Source organism: Populus alba, chromosome 6 (genome assembly GCF_005239225.2).
Source record: "Populus alba chromosome 6, ASM523922v2, whole genome shotgun sequence".
Classification (NCBI taxonomy): domain Eukaryota; kingdom Viridiplantae; phylum Streptophyta; class Magnoliopsida; order Malpighiales; family Salicaceae; genus Populus; species Populus alba.
The window spans coordinates 8,258,769-8,283,167 of record NC_133289.1 but is presented as its reverse complement, the minus strand read 5'-3'; the positions used below and the strand labels follow the sequence as shown (position 1 = coordinate 8,283,167).

Here is a 24,399-nt window from a genome sequence, read left to right as displayed (position 1 = left end):
CTGTCCTTCCTATATCGCCACCTCATCACAATCCACGTATCCAATCCCTTTCAAACCTCCACTTTAGCTGGCCTACAGGCGGAGGGCAAAGTTATCCACACACACTCACACACACATAAAATTATTTACAAAACACAATGAATTAAACTGCCGCATTCTCCTATAAATACACCTCCCCGCCCTGTTGCCTTTCTTTTTGAAACCACTTATAGACAGAGAAGCATCAAGTTGAGAGAGCGTCTGTGCGCCTCTAAAGGCCTGACAGGAGAGACCAGCAGAAGTGAGTCATAGAGAGAAAACATAGCAAGTCCGCAGGCATTGCTGTTCCTGTCACTTTATCATCATTTACTTCTGCTAATTATTCGAAATTACTGCTGGTAATTTCCGGCGACGGAACAGAAATTCCAGTTCCCAAACAACGGGACTCGAATCCACCACATCTCTCAACAAAGTGAGCGCTGTCCTCCTCTTTCAGTTCTCCAAACAATCTCTCCATTTTCCGTCCGTTGCAAGCTCGAATCGTCTTCTCCTACGGAACAGTCACATTTGATCAATCTTCATGCCTCTTGCTTCCATGAAGTCAAGGTCTGCATTATTTTTTCTTTTTATTTTCCCCTGATTTAGAGCTTAATTGATTCAATTAGCTGAAATTTTTGTGTAATTAAGCATGCTTAATTTTGTAGTTCTATTTAAGAATTGAAGAAGTGAGAATGAGATGATCTTGACATTTTTTTTTTGTTATTATAGACTGCTGTGGTTTTAATTGGAGACGAGGAGATTCATTTAGTGGCAATGCCAAGTAAGCAAAAGAAGTTTCCGTGTTTTTGGTGCTTTGCGGCACCTGTAGCATTGTACAATTCGTGTCTACGGATGCTCAATATGCGTTGTCTTTCTATTGTGTTCGATCTTGATGAGACGCTTATCGTTGCGAATACGATGAAGTCGTTTGAGGATAGAATTGAGGCTCTTAGGGTTTGGATCGCACAATCAATCATGGATCCGATGAGGGTATTGGGAATGTATGTAGAGATGAGGAGGTATATCGATGATCGGTTGCTTTTGAAGCAGTACATAGAGAGTGATGTTGTTATGGATAATGGAAAGACGTATAAGGTTCAATTGGAGGAGGTTCTGCGATTATCGGATGGCCATGAGAGAGTTGTTAGACCTGTGATTAGATTGCCAGAGAAAAACATTGTTCTCACTCGCATCAATTCAGAGGTATAATTTGCTTGATGTTATTTGTTTATTGAGGTTTTTTACTATTATTCACTTGTTCCGTGGAATTGTCTACTTGTTATTTTTATGACATATTTTTTTAAAAAGTGTTCGAATAGTGAGTATTTGATGTTAATTGAGTGGAAATGAGGATGAGGTGTGTAGCTTGATTACATTATTTGGAACTATTAAAGCTTTTACATGCCTACTATTACTTATCATAGTTCTTCCTCAAGCTAGGAGAAGATCAAATCAAGTGTAATTGTTTTCATGTTACTTGCTTTCATCGTCATGATGTCATCAGGCAGTATAAAACTTGTACCTGATGTGATGTGTCTATATAAAAATAGATGTATTTCTGTATTTTGCTTTGGTATTTACATTTTTTTTATTATATTTTCACCCATCTGTTAAATTATACTTTCTTTTAGAGAGTTCTCAATTTTCATAGAATAACTTTTGATTTTGGCCAAATTTGTACAGCCATTCTTCTAGATCGGTTGACCTTACTTCTGTGCCTTCCCAAAAGTTTTTAGCTTGGAAGGTTTCATACTTCTCAAGGCATGGCTTGATTTTACTTTTTAGCTGACATTTTTTTGTCACTTTTCTTGCAATAAAGTAGGAAAGTGACTTCTCCTTGGTTTGTTGTTAGCCATTCTGAGTTTTCTGATATGAGAGGCAAGTGATTACTGGTAATTTGTTTATGTAGATTCGTGATACAAGTGTGCCTGTGAGATTAAGGTCTGCATGGGAAGATTTGAGAAGTTATTTAACTGCAAAAGGACGCAAACGGTTTGAAGTTCATGTTTGTACGATGGCTGAAAGAGATTATGCCTTAGAAATGTGGCCATTCTTTTTTAAATGCCCCTTCGAATAGAAAATAGATGAGGAAGAAAACTTGCATAAAACCTTCATGGAAATTGGGTGGATGTTAGCAGATCAGTGGCAAAAGTTCAATTTTACTGGAACTTGGAATGAGCAATGCCATGAAATAATCTCCTTTTTGTTATATTTTTTTCTGATCATTTGTAAAAAGACTAAGCGATTATCATGCTGCTTTTTGACACCAAGAAACTCATTTCGCTGACTTAAATGATTTAGGTTTTGTTCACTGGTGAAAAGATAGGTGTTGGAATGGGTAAAACAAGGAAGGATGCACAGCAGCAAGCAGCTGAGAATGCCCTTAGCAGCTTGGCAGGTAAATCCATTCCCCAGCTCATTTTTCTATCACAATTCTCCTTGCTTGATACTTTTTATTTTTTGTAATTGTGATACCCTTTTTCTATTGTTTCTTCTCTCAATGAACGTGGAGTTAAATATTTGCAAGTGTGAATTGTTCATTGATTGGTAAGCACATAGACATTGATTGATTTTTCTCTTTGTTGCTGTCTATGTCTTGGTTCTCTAGGGAGTGTCTCCTTGTTTCATTTGGTGTATCTAGGATGAAATAAGAAAGTTCTTGATATAGTCATAGGGTTGATGTTATGCAATAGTTATGCATATGCATATTGGTTGCTAATGGACATTTTAGCCGGGCTTAACATAAATTAGATAGATGCAAGACTTATGATTCTTATATCAGCATATATTCCCTAGTTGATTGTGGCCTTGAATACTGACCCACATGTTTTATAAGAAAGTACTGAATATATTATTGTTTTCAGAAAAATATGTAGCACATGTTTCACCCCATCCTGGTGCTTTTGATCGAGATTTTGATAAGCTTTCTATTGGATACAAGAATGGATTTGTATGGGACATTACAAATCCTGGATCAAGTGACGTGGTACAAGAAGACGGGTTAGCTAGAGAATGTCCTCCCAAGGTGAGGATTTTTTTATGATGTTTTCAGTAGTTGGTTTGATTCATTTGTTTAAAAACATAGGCGATGCTCGGATAAAGGGTATGCTGGCAAGAAATTTCCAGATTGCAAGTGGTTATCTGAACTGAAACTACACCCTTTTGGAGTTTGCATTGCACCAAGATGTGGGAGCAAAAACAGTGAAGGGGGAGTGAGCTAGCTTCATGTCTGCTACTGTGGCTTTAACCAAGCTCCTCTTATTCCTGTTTAAGAGGTAAGACTTGGTGGTCAGGCCCATTATCCAAGTACTCCCATGTAGTTGAATCAGCTATCCCTTTAGAGTTGATTTACCATTTTATTGTCATGTTCATTGGGAGTGTCTATTTACTTCTTTATCTTCCATAATTTTGAAGCCAGCAATTATTTATTTTAGTTTTCTTCTGACTTCTCATGTGGCCCATTGTATCACCAGTCTTTGTTGGTTTCAAAAGCCTCTCTGTCTTGTTATGTGTTGGAAAATCTTTTTGTTTTTGTTCTGGGTGATTTGGCACTTGACTGAGTGTGAACTCGAAGGACTAAATATTTTTGAACGTGTAATTACTATTTTAAGTTTGTTAATGCCTTTTCACTTTCTAGATTAATAGAATGCCATAAGCAATCCCTTTCTATTACTTTACATTGTCTGTATGCCTAATATGCATCTGTTATATTCTTGACAAATGATTTGCAGGTTGCTGATGCTGAACTTGGAAGTACATCCAATATGGTAAATAATCAACAGCAGAAGCGTGTCAACTCCCCTGGGTAATGTAAAAAAAATTCTTCCTTTTACAGCGAATCGATTGTAAATTTGATCTCATAATGGCAGTTCGCTAGATGGGGGTACAGATTCTGCCACAGAAGCTTTGGAGTGACCGAAAACAATTACGACTGAGCAATTGACATTCTTAGTTCATAATAAGATCATCCAAGATTTCAGTAACACGAACCGATGCAGAGAAATCAAGCAAGCCATTTGTTATTACAAAGATTTGAGTGAGACCCAATTGATCAAAGGGAGTAGGGCAGAAACATTTTTCCAATGAGTTTTTGAGGAGTGGGATTGGTGTGACTAGTGATTGTGTTCGAACCAATAGTTTGACTGTGTTTTCAGTAAATTGGATTTCATTTCTTTTTTGAGTCATGCAGTGGATTTATTTGAACACATGGAATTCAAAGGGCTCTATAATGGTGAATTTAGTCCTAGGTTTGGCTTATTGAGGTGGTTTGGGAGTTGCGAAGCTTGTGTTAAGTGCCTCACAGATGGATTTTTCTTGCCTTTCTGAACGTCGTGTCTGAAGGATTTTTTTTGGGGTCATGTCCTGGGATTTTCACACTTGCACATTCATATATACTCCTTACTGCACCTTTTTGCCCTGTCTTTCATTTTTCTATACCTTATTGTGGATCTTCTGCATGCTGTCTTGTACCATTCGTGTATGGCATGTGCTTTTTGAATGTCATCCCCCATGGAAATTAGATTCATTTGGAATTATGAATCTATGCTACTCTCTGGGGTGCAGGTTGGAAGGAAATTGTAGGGCGAGGTGTTTCTTTTCTGATTGATTTGATGCATTGTCATGACATTTTTGTACCTTTGTTTGTGATTCTTTCATAATCTATCATCAAATCTTTGTAGAGCATGAATTATTCCTGGCAATTTGTGTTGTTGTGTACTTTTTTTTTTCTTGATGTGTATCTTATGACGAAATCTGGTCTAGGCATTTGCATTCTTGTCATGGAGAATTTTTGCATGTCTAGTTTGGAGATACATGATGGTGAGTTGGTCATTTTTTGGAAGCCTGGTTGCTTCCTACTTGAGTTGCTAGTTGTAGAAATCTAATTATTGTGCATGCCAGACTGATTTGGTTGCTTAATCTTTCCAGATTGCCTCAATCTATACCAAGTAAACGGTTAAAGGAAGAACTGCGCGGTTTACAAAGTCTACCCTTTCAGCAACCCAATAACGGGAATCATGTTTCGTAAAAGCCATAAAAATTGGGAAAATGAGGAATGGTCAAAGGTTTTACTTGTTTGGATCTATAATGCTGCACCTGGATTTTCTTTTCTTTAGGAAAGATTCGCACATTTTATCCTTGTTCTCCCTCTTTCCAATTTTTGGTGGATGATGAGGGCAGAGCTTGGTTTAAAGATATACGGTGCCGTTCTGGCAAAAGCAGCTTCTCCCGTCCATTTGTTACAGTACCTCTTCTTGTCTAGTTTAGGTAGCCACTGGATTTATTTATTTATTTTTGCGGCTAGTATTTCTTATAAAATAATTCATAGCTCATCAATTGTAAATACTTTTGATTGCTTGTAAGATGGCAGCTTAGTGCTTGCAAATTCTTAAAGCATTTAACCACCAACTGATCGCTTTTTATTTAGCAGTTCAATTCTATCAAAAGGCAAGCACATTTTTGCTCACATGGATTGGTCTACGCCGATCCTTGAGAGAGAACGTGGCTGGCCGGTTGCCCGCTGCAACACATTCCATTCCTTAGCCACATCTGGAGGCTGAAAAGTCGAATAGCTGTTAAAGCCTGAGATTTGAAAGGGCCAAGGGTCGTTAATATCGAGAAAACTTGGTATTGACTCGAGGACCTGGTGTCAGGATCAACAGGTCAGATGGTCCTTGCTGGGAGAATCAGTAACTCCAGCTCTGTTAGAACCTAATTTATTACAGTGATAAAATGCAAAAAAGTTTCTATGCGTCATTATTTCGCTGTCAGGTGATGAAAAATGATTTGGGGCAGAGAGCTTTCAGCGGAGCACCTTAAGAAAGCAACGGTGGTTTAACACAAATGTTGCTGCATATGGAGCTATTGAGCCTGTGAGTTACCCGTGGGCATACCTAGATCTACTTAAAAAATGTCAATTTACCATTGATGTTTGCAAGATTATTATTTTTTATTGGTTTCGATTTTAAGATTTTCAATGCAGACTACAGAGGATGCGTCTTTGGTAACAGAGCAACATTGTTTCAAGTGCATGGTGATATCATATTACTATGATTATGCTTCTCTGCCCCTTCAAGACAGAATTAATAAAGGTAATTATTGCCAACCGGAGCAAGGGACAAGTTCCAGAATCTCCGGTGACTTATCACTCTCGAGGTTTCCTGCTGCTTTCATCTTTTTATCTAGGAGGGAAGTGTCGGTCAATTGCTCTGCGATCAGAAACATGCGCTATCTATCATTACAGAAGAATCTACCATCAATTATGTGTTGGTGCAGGATCCTTGCCTCATGGAACTATAATTAGATGACAGTAGCATTTCCATGACTGGACAGAAAATGAAGCTTTACAGGTAAAATAGCCCCTTCTGATGATACATCAATTTTATAGTTTATACTATCATTTCTTTCAATACAAAAATGCATCATTATTTTCAAAATCCTATAATTATGGAAATTACAACTTCTTAATGGAATAAACTTAAATAAAACAACCAGCAATAATGATAAAAGGTTAGAATAATGTTCTTTTGGAAATTACAATAATGTTCTTTTGGAAATTATATTTTATATCATAAAATTTATAATTTCATAATATTTTATATCCCCATACTGACATGCTAAAAAAAATCAATAAAAAATTTAAAATTATTTATAATATTGTCATCATATGCTATTTGATGATTAAAGAATTATTGTAATATTAATATTACAACTTTTCCATTAAATATATAGTTACGACTTTGTTTCTAAATCAATATCACAGCTTTGCCAAAAATTAGAGAAGAGTTAAAATTTGATAGCGATATTTCATCAAACACTTCATTTGCAATGCAAAATCAACCAAACTGCGAATTCATGCAACTTAGATCCTTGAATGAACACCACAATAACTAAATTTCCCCCATTTTTATCAGCAACCTTGTATAACCTTCCTGGAATTTGTTTGAGGATTACGAATAAAGCAGGAACACCCCCCCTGAGAATTGCATATACACCAAGGCACATGTTCCTAGTTGTCAGATACATCCCCCGGAAACGAGCGATATTATTTCGAGGCTTTCCTACATTTAAAAAATAAACATGTTCAACTTGTTTTACAACAGGAATCCACCCCACAAAATACAATTCATGTATAAAGTAGGATCCACTGTTTCAAAACTAGATTTTCTACCGTTCTCCCCTGTTTTCTCACCATAAAGTGAAGTCAGCTTCTTGTATTTTTGTTGACGAAATCACGAGCAACATGCTGACTAGAAAATCATTCAAAAACTAAACTCTTCTTTACATCGTTGTCTTGTTTATACCACTACTCCAACTAACTAACTGAATCTGTTACAATCTTTAACTACTTTTATTCCCATGCTTTTTCTATACCAGTCAACTATTGCATCTTTTCCCGCCATTCTTCTTTCCTGTTATTTCACTTCTTTACTTCCAGCTCACGTTATTACTTCTATTGCTTCTGTAACAAATTATGGGTTTTAATTATTTTTGTAGGTGAAGTTTTGAGACGAAGTGAGGAAGTGAATAGGTGAAATTATGGGTTTTACTTTATATGGAAAATTTGAAACTTTGTAGTTGAATTTTCTCATGGATCTGGTGAGATTTTCTTTGCTAGAAAAATCTACAGAGAAAAAAATGGATGGTCTGGACTCTAATCTTCCGTGTGTTATTATTTAGGGTTTTGATTGAAACAAGAAAGAGATAAAGAGAGAGAAGGAAGGGGAAGAGATTGGAAGAGAGAGAGAGGGAGAACGTTGTTTGTGACTGGAGAAAAGAGAGAGTGCACCATGTGTTACGAGGGTAATTTAATTATTTTATTTGATTTGAAATTTTTTACTGATTAAAAATATAAAGTATAATTTTCAAAATAACAAAGTTACAAACTATAGAAAACTCGATGTAATAGCAAATTAAAAAATAAACAAACTAGAAGGACCTCTTAAAATAGAAATCATCAAGCAATAGGAACAGACCACAGTATAAAACTTCATCGATGAAAGATCCTTCTCACTCCATGATTGTTAGAGAGTACCAATCCCTTTCAAATCGTCAAATGTAATAGCAAATTCTTTATTCAAAGAAAAATATCAAAACAAAATCAGATCTAGAACCATACATACAACTAGATCAAGATTCGTGGAAGAGAAGTTAAAAGGTTGCTCCCATGATTCTTTCACCCACGGCTGCTAGGGTTTTTTCTTTCAGGGAGAACCGAGAGAGACAGAGAGAGAGAGAGAGAAGCAGCTGGTTATTACTATTATTTCATTTTATGAAACAACTTTGGGAAGTTAACATCATTAAACACTCAACATATAAATACTAGTTTCAATATCCAGGCGACAATAACAGCATCTTTCATGCAATCTAGTAGAAAAATTTACAACAACATCATGGCTTAGTCACAAATTTCTACACTAACACCTGCAATTGTCTCGCTGCCTCCTATTTGCCAGGCCACTTAAAAATTGTAGACAACCAAGTAGTAGCACGGAATCAGGCACATAATAAATTTTCTTGAAGCTAAAGAAATCCTAAATTGGTTAGCAGCTTCTGTATCCAGTGCAGGTCATTCTGAACAATACTATTTCTAACTAGCTCTTGCTTCTTTTCTTCTTGGGCCAGTGGCTTGTATACGCGTTCATAGCCATGCTGCTCCTCATCATTGAACCCATTGACTGTTTCTTCTCGATGTGGATTGTCATCATCAGTATCACGCTTTTCTTCTTCCGCCTGTGGCTTATGTTTGACTTCGTTACCGTGCTGCTCCCCGCCAATGAAACCATTAACTGTTTCTTCTCGAAGAGGTCTGTCACCGATTTCATGCTTCTCATCTAACTGAATATTATTACAACTCCGTTAATTGACAAGAATAGCATAATGGACAGAAATGCCATAAAATGTATCACAAGATCTATCAGACCAGTAATATGCACTTTGCAAAAGCCTTAGCGTGCTTGTATGAGTGCCCGATGTTTTTTTCTTTCCTTGAGCATTTCTTATTTTATGGAAATGGTGGTGGCTATTATGTTACTATTAGAACTTCTTGCACATTTCAAAGCAATAGCTCTCGGTAGCATATTTCATTTGTTGATCATATATAGTTAACAAAGAGTTCTGCTGTTCTCTCCCATATGATGTTTACAACAAAAATGTACCGGTCTAAAGTGCCAGGGGCACAGCATCTGTGGATCCTGGTTCTAAAGAAGAATGGAACATGAAGCTGTGTTTTTTTTAACTTGTCCGGAATACAAATATACACTTGACAGAGTGAGAGGGAAGAGAGGATCTTTCTTGTTCCATTCCTTTTGGCAGAGTTATCTGGTTCTGGATAGTTTTTTCTTTTCAAGAAGATACAAACCAATGCCAGATTATTTCTTTGGAGTGAATCCCCTAGCACTAGAGAAATCGGCCAATGGAAATGTCCAATAACTTTTTTTCATTCAAAGCGAAATTGGTAGCAGAAACGAAGAAAAAGACAATAGAGTACGCATTGATCAGGCAGTTACCTGTAGGAAATTGTGATTCTCAACTTCATTAACTCCAACAGAGGCATGAAAGGCCCGACTTCTCTCACCTTCATTGTCAATAGCTGCTTCACTTGGTAGAACTGATACTGCAGACAAGTCAGGTACCAGAACAGGGTCTGCTTCATGAGTAACCACACTTCCTCCAACGTCAGACTTTGATGAGTTTATGGCTGTTGGTGCATCATCATTTCTGACAACATCCTCTCTGATCACTGTACTCTTGTTTGACTTAGTTCTCTTTTCAACTAACACTTCATTCACAGCAGATGCCCCCTCTGAGTAACCTATGTTATCTACTACAATTGCTAGAGACTTCTCTTGCATAGGAGAAATGTTATCAGCAACAATTCGTTTCTCACAAGTCACTGGTGTTGGCTTCTTTTCCGGGTTAGAACTCACATTCATAGTAACTCCTCCATTGCTTGCATCAGAAACCAATTCTTCCTTTTGATGAGTTAAGTTCTCAGTAACAATCAGCATTTCTGGGTTGACAGAAGGCTCCTCAGTCCCATTAGCAGATGGTTCTTCCTCTGTTACCTTCTGCAATGCAGCATCTTCCCAATCTTCCCGAACTACGATTGTATTATCAGTTTCCCTAGTTTGGAGAACTCGATCAGGACCCGGTTGCCAGCAAATTCCCCCACCAATACCTTTCAGTATGAACTTGAACTGGAAGGATTTTCCAACCGGTAAATCCTACATAAAACATTAAAACGCATCAGCACCTCATCAAATCTTTCTAAAAGTAACAACATTTTATACATCGTCTATTAGTTTCTGCTTACCAGTTCAACAGTCCAAAGATGCTCATCTGACCAGTTCAATGGTATTACACTTCCAGGATCCCATAATCCCAACAGAGGATCACCCCCCACTATGGTAAATTGCTCACCAAAGGAACACTCTTTCTGTAGCTGGAATTTGACACGAACTGTCTTTGATTCATCTGCACTCAGAGATAAGCATGCCAAGCTGAGACTAAGGATTGACCAAAAGATCTCAAGGGCCAAACAAGAAAAAGAATACTTACTTGTTTCTTGGTTTTGATCATCTCCGGTCTCCAAGTCTACCTAACAGATGAAATTAAAACCAGTTTAGATTTTATACTGAATTTTAAGTACATACACAATAAGCCCTAACCCCATAAGCACCTTATAACATCATCAACTACAACTGCTTTAGAGAAATAAACACAAGTAAAGGTTAAAGATAAGTATTTTCAGCACAAGTAAAGGTTAAAGATAAGTATTTTAAGCATAATTTCTGTCTTTGATATAATTCTTCCAAGGACTCTGTTTTCTCTTTTGAAAACTTGTCAAGAAAACATCTTTGAGTCTGCTTTCATGAGTACTTTGAATACATCTCCAACAAGTGAGAATAAATAAAATTAATAAGGTACAAGAAAAGGAACCACTCCAGAAAGTCTTGGAGACCTAAAAAGGAAAGCTGAAACTTGAAAGCTATGATATACATAGAGCAAGAGAGAAGGAAAAGAAAAGAGCGCATGCCTGGGACTCAGGTGAGGGAGAAGAAGAAACACGAATTGTACAGATAGGCTTATGTTTCACACATAGGCAGTGCAAGAAGCCAACATTATGAACAAGCTTCTTTGATGGAAAAATACTAATTTCATGTCTCAATTTTCTGGATGAGAAAAAGGGTCTGTCTCCATTTTTGTGAAGGGTGATCTTTGAAAAAGAACTGGCTAGGGTTTCCATCACTTGAAAACAGCTGTAGTTCAGTTGCTAAGCAGTAGAGAGCAGAGAACTGATGATTGATTTGTTTTGTTTTGTTTTGTCTGTTGATTCACTGTGCCCTGGGAGATGGGTGCTAGGGCCTCCAGTCGAGAGAGTTGATAAAATGAATGTGGAGGCCTGACACGTGTGACTGTGTGAGAGACTTAGTACCTGGAAGAGCCCTCGTTAAATAAATTATCGGTACAGTACTATAGCTGGTTTTAAGGTCACCGTCGGTGCTCCGCTGTCTTTCAACCCCCACCATCAATTTCGGATAATAAGAATATTTTTAATTTATTAAGCTTATTTGTCAATATAATTGTAATTGTTTTTAAATTAACTTTTTATGTTAAAATATATAATAATAGTATTTTTTATTTTTAAAAAATTATTTTTGATATTTTAATTTAAAAATACAAAAAACATATTAATTTAAAATTAATAAAAAAAAAAAAAAAAAATACTTTTCAAAAACATTTTTAAAATACAAAAATAAACAAACCCAAAATAAACAAAGGGACATAACAAGGATAGTTCTTCTCTGGTCTTAGATGGAAATTTCGAGATTTAAATGTTGTTATGATCTTGAGTACTTGGAAGTCAAAAATAATTTATTTTTGACACCGTTGAAGAAAAAGGATTCTCTTTGCAAGTTCTTTCTATTCTAAGCATGGAAATTTAGCAATAGCAATTTGGGAAAATTCGAGGCTTATAATTCATCATGTGAATTTGTTTTTAATTAGTAGTTACTTTATTTAATTTAGTGGGTAATAAATTCAAAACTAACCCAAGATATATGAGATATGCATTTTTATTATATAGATATACATGCATAATATTTATATATTTTTTAAATCGAATATAATATATAATTTTTTAATAACGACATGACACACTGGCGAGACCCATCAATTTTAACTGTTATGCCACAGGTTTGGAAAAGCAGCATTTTGCTGCTTCTCATGGTGAGATAGTAACCTCAACAGTGGAGCATGGCTCCACTGCGTATTGTTCACATAAATATTTTTTTTTTAACCAGTGCACAAAGTTTTTTTTTCCTCAAAAAACTAATACAGTTAATTAATTGCACTCGTATTGTTCACATGAACGTGAACAATATTTTTTTTGTTTATTTAAAAATTAGTTTAAGGTAAATTAAATTTGTTCGTACTATAATCTTAATTTTATTCCTGATAATATTTTATTTAATTTTATTGCACGCAGGATAAATCATGATAACTGTAGTTATTGTCGAATGAATTTTGTACATAATGAAATTATTGATTTTTTTTAAAAAAAAAATTGTGTTTTACTCGAAAAACTAGTACTTAATATTATTTAATAACACTACATAAATTAGAAGAATATCGCATGATGACATAGCATTTGTGAAATTTGATTGCAATTCCAATTATGTTATTGCCAGGCCCGGCCCAGTTAAAAAAAAAATTAGTTTTTGTTTTTATTTTTATTTTAACTGTGTTCTATTCAAAAAATTAGAAGGAGATCGCTTGATGACGTAACAAAAAATTCAGTTTTTGTTATTGCGCGCTTAAAAGACCATGAAAAGTATAGTCCTTGTTGGATAGATTTCGTATGTGATAACATTGCACATAGTTTAATGGAATAATAAAAAATATTTGATATCAATATTATTTATTTCATGATGTAATAACAGTAGTTAAATTTACAATATTTAAATTAAAAATCATTAATATTAATATATATATTTTTTAATTATTTTATAACCTCAATTTGAAAAGTATTTTTTTAACCAAACACATTAAATTACTTTTTCTTTAACCTCAATTTCAACCAAAAACTTATTTTTTCAAACCAACCTCAACTAAAAGTACTTTTTATAAAACAATTTTTTTTCAAACCGCTATCACAACAACTACCGCAATACCAAATACACTCTAAGAGGTAGTGTGGTTGTACCAAACTGGGCTATCAAAAATGGGTACTGTGGGCCTCATGTAAGTTGGGCTCATAGTTTAGGGCAACCAATTGCCAATTATGTGCTTACTGGACATCGTTGAGATGATAATCTATATTGACCATTCAGTGGTTTTAGCATTTTTCTCGAGCGATGTCGGGGATCCATTGTCAAAACAAAAATTTATTTGATTTTTTAGAAATTTTAGGAATATCTGAAATAATTTAAATTCTAAAGTAGAAAATGTATTTTTTTTAATCAATGTTCTCTCTTTTTATTTATGCATTTTATTTATTTGTCAAAACCATGATTTTTTTTTAAAATAATCAAAAAACATGGTTTTTTGAATAAAAACATTAAGAAATTAAAATAAAGACTAACAATAATTTTAATTATTTAAATTTAGGAGAAAAAATATATTTCTTTATCCAAGATTCTATTTCGTTATTCTTTATTTATTCTTAATGTTGATAAAAATATAATTTGCAGTGTGGTTTTTCATATAAGAACTTATCATGAACTATTAATCAATTTTCAACAAAGAAATAAAAAATGATGTCTCAATTTTTTTATATGATTATAAAAAAGTATAAAAAGAAGTAATTTATGGAAAAAAATACCAAAAACTAACAAGAAAATGTTTTTTTTATTCTCATTGAATATTCATGTACCAGATTTTTAAAAAATATTATGCATATTAGTTTCATATATAATTATTAAAAACAAATTCAAATATAACCATAAAAATCTCTAATCTTATTTTAAAAATATGAGATGATTGAATGATTTTTGAAACATCATTATAATTATTTATTTAAAGATGATTTTGTTTAAGAAATTAAAAAAAAAAATTAAAAGAGGAGGGCTAAAAAAGGCATGACATTGCTAGGTGAGAGCACTTGATCCATAAAAACCCCAAACATGCTTGGTTTTATTTAAAAAAATAAACAAACCAACATATTGTTTTCAAGGAAAGACCAACATATTGTTTTCAAAGAAAGACAATATATAATGCATTATAATAAATACATACTATCTTTGATAGCTAAAAAACCGGTTTTCAAGGTATTTGGACCCCCCTTACCCCACCATTTTCAACTTATCCTCACATGAAAATATCGTATGAATTTTAATAACTCCATTTACAATTCAAAAATTAAATTGAATAAAAAAAATATTTTCAAGTCCTAGCGTACCTTTTCTGCATGAATAGAGACTCAAACATCATTCATTGATTACCTCTCTTTATGATAAATCAATCAATACCAAGATTAACATTTCATGTAGTCAAAATATGGATAATAAAAAACTTTATCTCCCTTCTCTCAACAATTAAAGATCAAAATATAATAAAAATGAAGTTTAGAATCGAAATGTAAATGCCTAAAATTATAAGAATCGGATAATGAAAAAAAAAACAAAGGAACATAATATAATTTAATTTTTACATTGTGAATGCAATGTAGTAATCCATAATGCAATCATGAGTGAGTCTACAATAGCAGCAAAAAGAAAATACCTTCTTCTTCTATAGTTCTACTTTATTTTGTAATAATTTATGAACTTGGTGATAACTAATAAGCAACTTTTGGACTTCTCTCCCAAATTTCAAGTTTGATAATGCGTTTCTGCCTGCCTGCCTTTTGTCTACTAATGGTGGAATCTTTGAAAACGATCAATCCGGATTTGAATGAAACACCAAGATTTATCTCAACTGATGCCACATCTTTCATGGCAGCAAACACGCCCCTTCTCCAGAGGATGTGCTTGATTGCAGAAATATGTATTTTGACCATATGTGTTGTGAGGTGCACAGTTATGCTAAAAGGCATACATAGGGCAATTGCCAAGCCATCCTTTCCAACCAAGTTTTAGATAATGCGGGTTTATGGCCTCAAAGGTCCTTCCTTTTTTTCCATTTAAATATTGATTAGGTCATCATTTATTTCTTCAACAAGATGCTAGACATTGTCTATATCCATGGATACTGTTAGTGTGATTACTGGACATCCACACATATTTGTTTGATTGTAGAAGTTTTGCCTTGCATAATATTAGCCATCATATCAAGCAAATGTATTTGTCATATTTCATTACGTATCTGTCATATTTCATTCCTAAACTAACTCATATTCTCATGTATATATATAGTTGTTGTATCTCTGTACAAGTGAGTCATTCGAATAATACATTTACAATTCTCTACAACCCTTCTTTATTATTGTTCTTTGGTCTCTCTTATCATGGTATCAGAGCCTAGGCTCTAGATCTAAATTTCTCATGTGCTTTCATGGTCTCTATGTTTGTAATAATCTATTCCTGCATCTCTTTTGCATTCATACAAACACCTTTCTGACATTATTATTGGACTTTACAACTGTCGTGTGCCTTGCTCCCTGTCATCATTATGGAAAAACATGATATTTCACAACCCATTACAATTGTTTTGTCTGGTTCAAACTATAATAATTGGATTCAAGGAATGAAAAGCTTCTTAATTGGTCGTAAGCTGTGGCGTATTGTTACTGGAGATATCATTAAACTAACTAAAGAGAAAGATGAATCTGATACAAAGTTTGCAGATCGCTTGGAGGATTGGGATACTAAAAATTATCAGATTATTACATGATTCTGCAACACCTCAGTACCAGCCATTCACATACAATTTACAGATTATGACTGCAAAAAAAAAAAAAAAAAAAATGGGATTTCTTGGCTAATTGGTATCAAACCACTGGACTTGCCCATTATTACCAGTTATGGACTACACTTTATAGTCTCAAACAAAGATCATGTCAATTTGTTAATGATTTTCTTGCTCAAGTCCAACCAATTTGGAATCAAATATCTCAGGCCAACATCAGTGAGGATCACTTGCATCTCATTCAGGTACTCATAGCTCTGCGACCTGAATATGAATCTGTTCGAGCCTCTCTTCTACATCGGGATCCACTCCCTTCATCAAACACTATTATTTAGAAGATTATTTTTGAAGAGACTCGTCTCAATATAGAAAAATCTCCTCAATTTGACATAGTTTTTGCAACTACTCAGTCCTCACATCAGAAATCTGGCAATCAAACATGTAAGAATTGTCATCAAATAGGTCATGTTTTGCTGCTTGCTCTACTCTATAATACAAATATTGTCATGCTTTTGGCTATATTTTTTAACACTGTCCTACACGTCCTTCAAGAACAAAAGGTGGGTTATCTAAATCTAAAATTATGTCAAAGCCTGGCTCTTTCTCTGTCACTATTGCTGCTACTATTAAAGGTTCTACTTTTGTTACTACGAGTGATCTTGAGGCAATGGTTAAACAAGTTATCTCTTTCAATTCCTTTACTACAATATCTGTTACTCCGGGTAACTCTCGATTTTTTGACTCTGCGTGTTGTAACCATATGACCACTGATATTAATCTTTTGTCATCTTAAACACCCGTTTCTTCCTTGCCACCAATCCATACAGAGCCCGTCTGTGTTGTTTGCTTGGTTATAGGAATGAACACATGGGGTTTCAATGTTAGGATCTTATTTCTAATAGATTACGCATCTCTTGTCGTATTATCTTTTGGGAAAACATCATGTTCTTTTCTCTTTCAAAGCCTCACCACTCTATCCAAACTGACTCTTTCTTTTTTATTATTTCGTCCATTGATTTATTTCCAAGTCCTAATCTAGGTGATTCTGATACACTCACTGATAACTCTTTACCACATGATCCACATGAATTTGTACCAGCTATTGATCCTGCACTTTTACCTGCCACTACTCCTGCCAATCCTTTTTGCAGCTCCATTTGGGTAAGAGAAACTTCTCATTCTCTTGCATATTTTCATTGTTATTCTGCTATTGCTACTCTTCATGAGCCTCGATCTTATCGGGTGGCAAGTATTGACCCTCTTTGACAGCAAGCTATGAGTGAGGAACTTCAGGCTTTGGAGAAAACTCATACTTGGGACTTAGTTGATCTTTCTCTTAACAAGACACCTGTTGGCTGCAAATGGGTTTACAAAATTAAGACTCATTCCGATGGAACTATTGAGCGTTATAAAGCTCATTTGGTTGCCAAAGGATAGAATTAAGAGTATGGTATAGATTACAAAGAAACTTTTGCTCCTGTAGCTCGATTAACATCTATTCGTAATCTATTAGCTATTGCTACAGCTCGAAAGTGGAAGTTCTTTCAAATGGATGTTAAAAATACCTTCCTTCATGGCAATTTAACAGAAGAAGTTTATATGCTTCCTCCTCCTGGTTATCATGCTCCTCATAAAGTTTTTAAACTTCAAAAAGCCTTATGTGGATTAAAACAAGCCCCTAGGGCTTGGTTTGCCAAATTCAGTTCCACTTTTGCTTAGTTTGGTTTTTTTTTTTCTAGTTCTCATAATTTTGCATTGTTCATTTCGATGAACTGATTGTGGTGTTGTTCTTCTATTAATATATGTTGATAATATGATAATAACAGGAGATGATGCTTCCAAATTTCAGCACCATCTTAGTCAACATTTTGAGATGAAAGATTTTGGCCATCCTAGCTATTTTCTGGGTCTTGAAGTTTCTCAATCTTCTTAAAGATATTACTTGTCAGAAACCAAGTATGCATGTGATTTACTTTCTCGTGCTGGCATCATTGACAACAAAATAGAGTCCATGCCCTTGGAAATCAATTGCATACTTACACCTCTAAATGGCACTCCTCTTGTTGATCCTACTTTGTATCGACAACTTGTTGGGAGTCTTGTCTATCTCACTGCTACTCGACTTAACATCTCATATGCTATTCATTTAGTAAGTCAATTTATGTCTACCTCTCGCTCCACTCACTTCTCTGCAGTGCTTTGAATATTTTGTTACCTTAAAGGCACTCTTTTTTATGGTTTACACTTCTCTGCCAACTCCTTATTGGTGTTGTCTGGCTACTTTGATGTTGATTGGGATAAAGATCCAACTAATCATTGGTCTATAGCTAGATATTGTTTCTTCTGGGGTGATTTTCTTATCTCTTGGCGTAGCAAAAAGCAAACTATTGTTGCTCGCTCTAGTGTCAAATCTAAATATCATGCTATTGCAGATGCTTCCTCTGAGTAAAAGCTCAATTTGTTAGTTCGATATTGCTCCAGTTGTTGGATGTAGCCCCTGGTCTAGATTGCCATTAGACTTGAACTCAAAAACAAGAACTTTGAAATCATTACCTTGATGATCAACATTTGAGCAAGAAATCATTACCTTGATGACCAACAGATGAGCTAGCTGTGATGATCCTCAGGAGGTTACGATGCCTTACGCTGTTTAAAGCATTACATTCATGAGTGAAACTTTTTGAAGCACCTTGTTGATGAAGGTTCAGAATCTTGATCGCAACATTTCTTCTATCACCAGAAAGAATTGCTTTGTACACAGAACCAAATCTGCCAGTTCCATTCAAATTCTCAGCAGCGAATCCAACGGTTGATTTTACGAGTTCCGAGTATGACATACGTAATTTCTATTCCTCGAAGACAGGTGCATTGAAATGCCTTTAACTTTCTTACCATACAAGAATTAGAAAGAGAGCACACTAGAACAGTAATGAATGTTGCTGCTATTATTGCTGGGATTACTACCTTGAAAGAAAGAGGTTCTCTGGGTTTTTTCCTAGAGCATTTAGGTAAATGTAATTCTGTATAGCTTATCATTTCCAAATACTGGGATGGCACTTGCATTTGCAAATGTACTTTCACTTGACACTTCTGTCTCTAAATTATTACAATTTACAAGAAAGATTGAGATGCTTGAGAGCTAATAACCTGCCGCGAAACTTGGGGATCCTCCCAGTTAAATTATTTTTTGACAGATCCAGTTCTTCTAAACCTCTCGAAGTTTTCAGAGATCCAGGAATTGATGCTTCAAATTTATTTCCGTCCAAATGCGCGCATGCGTTCTAAACTGAAACAGCTGCCAAGGTACTTGGAATTTCACCTGGCATTTTGTTCCCTCGTACATCCAACTCCACATGATTTGGTAAGCTAATACTTGTAATGGCAGGGGAAAAGTTAAGGAATAATTAGACATTATCAAAGAAATTCAGACAGATGAAAGACCAAGGTTGTGACGTAGCTCACATCAACAATATCATTTTTATAAGTCAAAACTCTTGGGAAAAAAAAAACTATAGTTACTATGAGGAGATATTTAAAATATTTATTTTTTTTATTTATATTAATGTTACTTACTAAATAACTATTACAATTCCTTTATATATAATTTTTTTTTTAGAAAACTACATTAATACTAAATAAAAAAAATAAAAAAAATAGAAAAATCATTCCCTTCTAACAAAAAATAAAAAACTAGAAAATCCTAATTATAGTATTGAATAGAAAAATAAAATTTCTAAATTGAAAAAAAATATTTTATAAATTTTTTTTTTTGCGTTAGTCTTCCTAAATTGAAAGAAACTAGTCATTGAGTTTAGAACTTAGTCACAAACTCTTCTCCATCACAAACATGATCATTTTATATGTAAGCTATCTCACAATAAATCTCTGATATTTTTGTTAAGCCACCCTCTCATAGACCCTCTAACATCTTCATACAAATCATCCTATCGTGAATTTTTAACATCTTTTTGCAGTTAGCCAAAGAAATAGGAAAACTCAAGTCATCAACATCCCCATTTCCCAGGTTGTTTTGATCAAAATTGAGTCTAACTAAACTGTTTAACCATCCTAGATTCTTTGGAATAGTTCCAATGAGACCATTTTGAGCAAAATCAAGAACCTCAAGTCCAGAAGCATTAGACATTGATACAGGTATGAGTCCTGTAAAACTTTTAACACCACTACCAAATATTTCCAGGCCATGCACGAAGTCAAACCTAAATCTGGTTGTAACTGCCCATGCAGCTGGTTTGAGTAACAGAGAACTAGTATATTGAAGAAATATTATAAATTGAAGATGGAATCATACCAGACAAATAATTGTCATAAACCTGAAAATAACCCAATCCTCTTATATTAGGTATGCTTCCTCGTGAATTATTCAGGGGAGGTGACAAAGCAAACATAGAAGAAAAATTCCCCATCCAAGGTGGTGTTAACAGTAGGTAGCAGATTAACTTCATATTCTATTTCTATTGGTTTACTGAGCATCTACATAACTAGTTTGTACATAGAAAGATAAGTCTCTACACTTACTCCACTTTATCTTGTTAATTCTCGCCAACATTCTCCCTCAAATTGGTGCATAGATATCTTTGATACCCAGCTTGTCGAGTGAGTTGTGAAATACTTTACTGGAAACAATCTTTGTTAATATGTCTGCCAACCAGTCATTAGACTTAACAAATAGGTTCTAGCCTATTTGTTAATTAATATGTACTGGACAATGCCACAGCATTTTGTTTCTAGCTCCTTCGAGTAACTGAATTACCTCCCACAAAGGTAAAATAATCAAACATGGATACTTGTCAGTAACACTTCCTACACAATCTGTATTTGTATAGCCACTAATGTCCAGATGATCATTCTTTGAGAACACGAACACTTTTCTAGGAGCAGATTTCAAGTAATGAAAGCGAGATAAGAGATAACTAAGGTTCGGCATGCATTTACCAAAGCAACATTCCTTGAACCATCATTGAAACCTGTCTCAAGCTATTTTCGAGCCTTGAGTTCGTCCCACCATCTTAGATACCCATGTAATTTAAAACAAGTCTTATAGGCATGTTTTAAATTACCACAGTATGGCCAGCCTTCTCCTCCTGTTTGTAACTTTGACTTTAAAGATTGATTGGGCTTTCCACCATTTATAGTTTACAAAGTATCTACATACATAGTTTGTACGGATAGCTAATTTAATAAGTTATCCTTAGCTATCAATTAGTTGATCGCTCTAATTTACGTCGACCCGTAAATTGTGAAGTTTATAAACACAGAAAAATAAATCTCTACAATTACCCCACTTTATTTTGCCAACTAACGCTAAGTGGAAGGCTTCCTGTAAAGCTATTACCTCCAAAACCTAGGATAACCAACTTTGTCAGTGAGCTAAGCTGGTCTGGAATCTCCCCAATAAACTTGTTGACAGCTAGACCGAGCACTCTAGATTTCTGTACAATAAGTGAGATTAGTTGGAATCTTTCCTCCTAAGTAATTGAAGGTCAAGATGATCATATGCTGCAAGGGAAAGAGACGACCACCCCGTTCTTCAGGAAGTTCACCTACCAAGGCTGTTGTTTCACAGGTTAATTCCTGTAAGATATGTAAGATTTCCTATAGAAGGCGGTTTAGAGCCTACTAAACTTTAAGACTCCAGGTTCAAAGTTACCACACTTCCATTAGATGGACAGCATGAAACACCAACCCAATTACAGAAATTGATTGAATCATTCCATGAACTCATGATTTTGTGTGAATCTTGAATTAGTTTTGCATGAGGCCAACTCGGATTGCGATCCCATTAGCAGAAACATCATCATTGAAGGAAAGACAACACCGCAAACTGCAGTTTGTATGATAAGCATTTCATCTGAGCTAGCACTACAGGCCAATATTATTCTCCATTTGAGATGAAATCACAAAATTTTGCATTAGAAGGAAAGCATGATTCATAAAGAAGTCTCTTTCCAACAATCTCAATCAAACGACCTACAGGATGCCAATGATCCCACCAAGGAAAAGCATTCCGTCCATTCCCGGTACTATGCACCACATGATCCCTTGCAATGCTTCTTAATTTTAAGATTGTCCTCCAGTTTTCCAGCTGCAATCATTTGAGAAATTCGTACTCCAAATACTTTTATTCTTCAACAAAAAGACATGACACTAGCAAACATAATGACCCTGGTTTTAAAAGCAAGCTCCAGATATTTTGGTAAAATGAAACTGGAGGATATATACTTAATCTTCTTGACTATGATCTAAACCTGAAGGCAAGCACACACATGGCCAACACATGCTTGTGTTTGAAGAAAACACAAGTTAAAAATATGCAACGGTTCAACTTAGTTTAAAAGCACGGGAAAATAACAGAAGAAAGAAATTCATTTGACCTGCTTTTGCTGTAGGAAGAATAGTCCTCTTTTCTCTAGTCTTATAAAGCAATCCCTTACCATTTCATGGGGTTTCAGCGTAGAAATTCGTTCTCTTTTCTTTTGAGATATTCGTTCTCTTAGTAGGTTCTTCCTAAGGTAATGGATGGTGCTTAATGCACATGTTGCATGGTGGAAATGAATTGAAAAGGCAGGTTCTAATCTTATGGAGGATTACGGGCCAGCTTATCAGTATCTTATACCAAGAGGTCATATTGTAGTAATATTTACATGCTAGCAAACTATGAAAGGAAAACAAGGAAGAAGAGAATTCACCATGATGACCTAATGAAAAAATCACTTATACCATTATATCTGAGGACCAGGGAGTAACACAAGACTGATTTCTTGTTTTCCGAGCTTGCAATTACCTAATTATTAACATCAAATGACACCAGGAGTTCCCCCAAACACTTCAGTGGGAAAGACAATACTCTTTCGGTCTGAAGTGTCCCAGTGAAGTGCTCAAGGGAACTCTAGGGGACACTTGATCTATGCACCATTGCACCTATACCACATTACTAATCCATGTTGTTTATATTATCAGTGATGGTCACCAACTTATATAGGAACTGTTTCGTACAGCAGCTAGTAGTACATAATGAATCTAGACGCAACAGTAGGCTGAGTGGATGGGAGATTGTGATGAAGAGAATAATTCAACTCTTTCGTATTCTATGATGATAGACATCCAGCCTTTCCTTTTCAGATCTTCGAGTTAGATCTTATTAAGATTCTAGGAGAATATACATTTATACATCACACTAAAATTTGATCACAACAAAGGTCCTAATATCCTTTCGGCACCAATTTGATAACCATCCCTTTCAAGTATTTCTAATTGCTGAAACTCTTATACTTCAAAAAGAAAGCAAGAGATATACTAGAGATAATTGGATACGAAAAAAGAGAGAGAAGAAGAACAGCTTGTGACCAGCTTTAAAGTGCAATTTGAGCTCAATTTGGCTTGTTGTTGTTGTTGTTGTTGTTGTTGTTAAGGAAATGATTTCTTCTTGTTGTTATTAAGGAAATGAACACTATATATGTAAATGCTTTTTTATTTTTTATTTGGGGAACTAAAAATCAAAGACATTATATTATAGAAAAAAACTAATTTTGATGGTGAATTCACTATGCCTCTCTCACAGGTCGTGGACGGCTACATCTTGTTTTTTGGTCTACATTCATTGCTTAGAATTTCAGTTCAGTCCAGTCTGTGTTTATTATCAGTTTCTATTTTTAACATTTATTAACATATATGGTGATTGATTAATTTTACTAACATGCCGACCAAGCTTATGATGCGTGTTCCAAATTATTCATCGTCAACAAAGAATTTCACGTCGCCCACACTTTCTTTTACGATTGAATCGAGTTTTAATCTAGTATGTGGCGTAGAGCGAGCATCTAAACTAGTATTTGTCTATTCGTTGATGGCTCAAACCAAATCTTTTTATTCTAATTCAAACTTCATAACCATATCTATGAAATAAACAGGCAATGAAATTTGAAGGAAAGCTTTGTCATTGCTTAACTGCATAACAATGTAATGGAACCTAAACGAAGCAAATAAAAATTAGCATGCAGTTAACAGCATCTTATACTTTTAACTGCAGTCATGTTTATGTAGTTAAGAAAGAATTTAGAAACTCCCTATATTCTAAGTTAATTGGTTGCCTCTTAGCGGTTCCTTTGTATGAAAATGAAGCCTCTAAAAAGGATAACATGAACGTTGCTGTTTTTGCGTTGATCCAGTACCCCAAGCAAAGAATATAGCTAGCATGAATCTAGACAGAACTGTGGGCAACAGGGAAGGTAGAGAATAATTTCCTCTTCATTTTGGTCCCTATCCATGATCCAACCTTTAATTTCATTTTCAGCAGAATTTCCTAACAACAAATAAAGCTGAAAAGATAATACCAGAGTACGTATAAGAGCGTGCAAGAAATTTATGGCCACTCACCCACAGCATAAACAGCATTCATACAGTCCAGATTCTGACCAGGTTCAGTTCTATCATGTCTTCGATAGTTTGGTCCCCAACAGATCAAGAAACCTTTACCCTATCAGAGCTAGGCAGATATTGTGTAACAAAGAAACAAAG

The 24,399-nt window shown here is 34.9% G+C and overlaps 2 protein-coding genes across 12 annotated transcripts; one reads left to right on the top strand and one right to left on the bottom strand.

The window, feature by feature from the left end:
• Positions 1–138: 138 nt before the first annotated feature.
• LOC118048446 (RNA polymerase II C-terminal domain phosphatase-like 2) lies at positions 139–8,256 on the top strand. Of its 11 annotated transcripts, none has more exons than XR_012170131.1 (9): positions 139–585; positions 748–1,221; positions 2,320–2,416; positions 2,883–3,043; positions 3,750–3,823; positions 4,945–5,283; positions 5,447–5,888; positions 5,986–6,365; positions 7,513–8,256. XR_012170131.1 is itself a non-coding variant. In XM_073409918.1 (6 exons), exons 2-6 carry the CDS (start codon positions 793–795, stop codon positions 5,042–5,044), a joined length of 861 nt encoding a protein of 286 aa, XP_073266019.1. In that variant the 5' UTR covers positions 139–585; positions 748–792; the 3' UTR covers positions 5,045–5,445. The 11 variants fall into 11 exon arrangements, 3 of the variants coding, with proteins under 3 accessions (XP_073266019.1, XP_034914024.1, XP_073266020.1); XR_012170132.1 differs by having other exon boundaries at positions 5,444–5,888; XR_012170138.1 differs by lacking the exons at positions 5,447–5,888; positions 5,986–6,365; positions 7,513–8,256 and adding an exon at positions 3,104–3,293 and having other exon boundaries at positions 140–585; positions 4,945–5,006.
• Positions 8,257–8,306: 50 nt separating this feature from the next.
• Positions 8,307–11,452, bottom strand: LOC118048448 (uncharacterized). Its single transcript, XM_035058136.2, has 5 exons — positions 11,054–11,452; positions 10,576–10,615; positions 10,331–10,491; positions 9,525–10,241; positions 8,307–8,853 (listed from the first exon to the last, which is right to left on the bottom strand). Exons 1-5 carry the CDS (start codon positions 11,261–11,263, stop codon positions 8,539–8,541), a joined length of 1,443 nt encoding a protein of 480 aa, XP_034914027.1. The 5' UTR covers positions 11,264–11,452; the 3' UTR covers positions 8,307–8,538.
• Between the last annotated feature and the right edge of the window lie 12,947 nt (positions 11,453–24,399).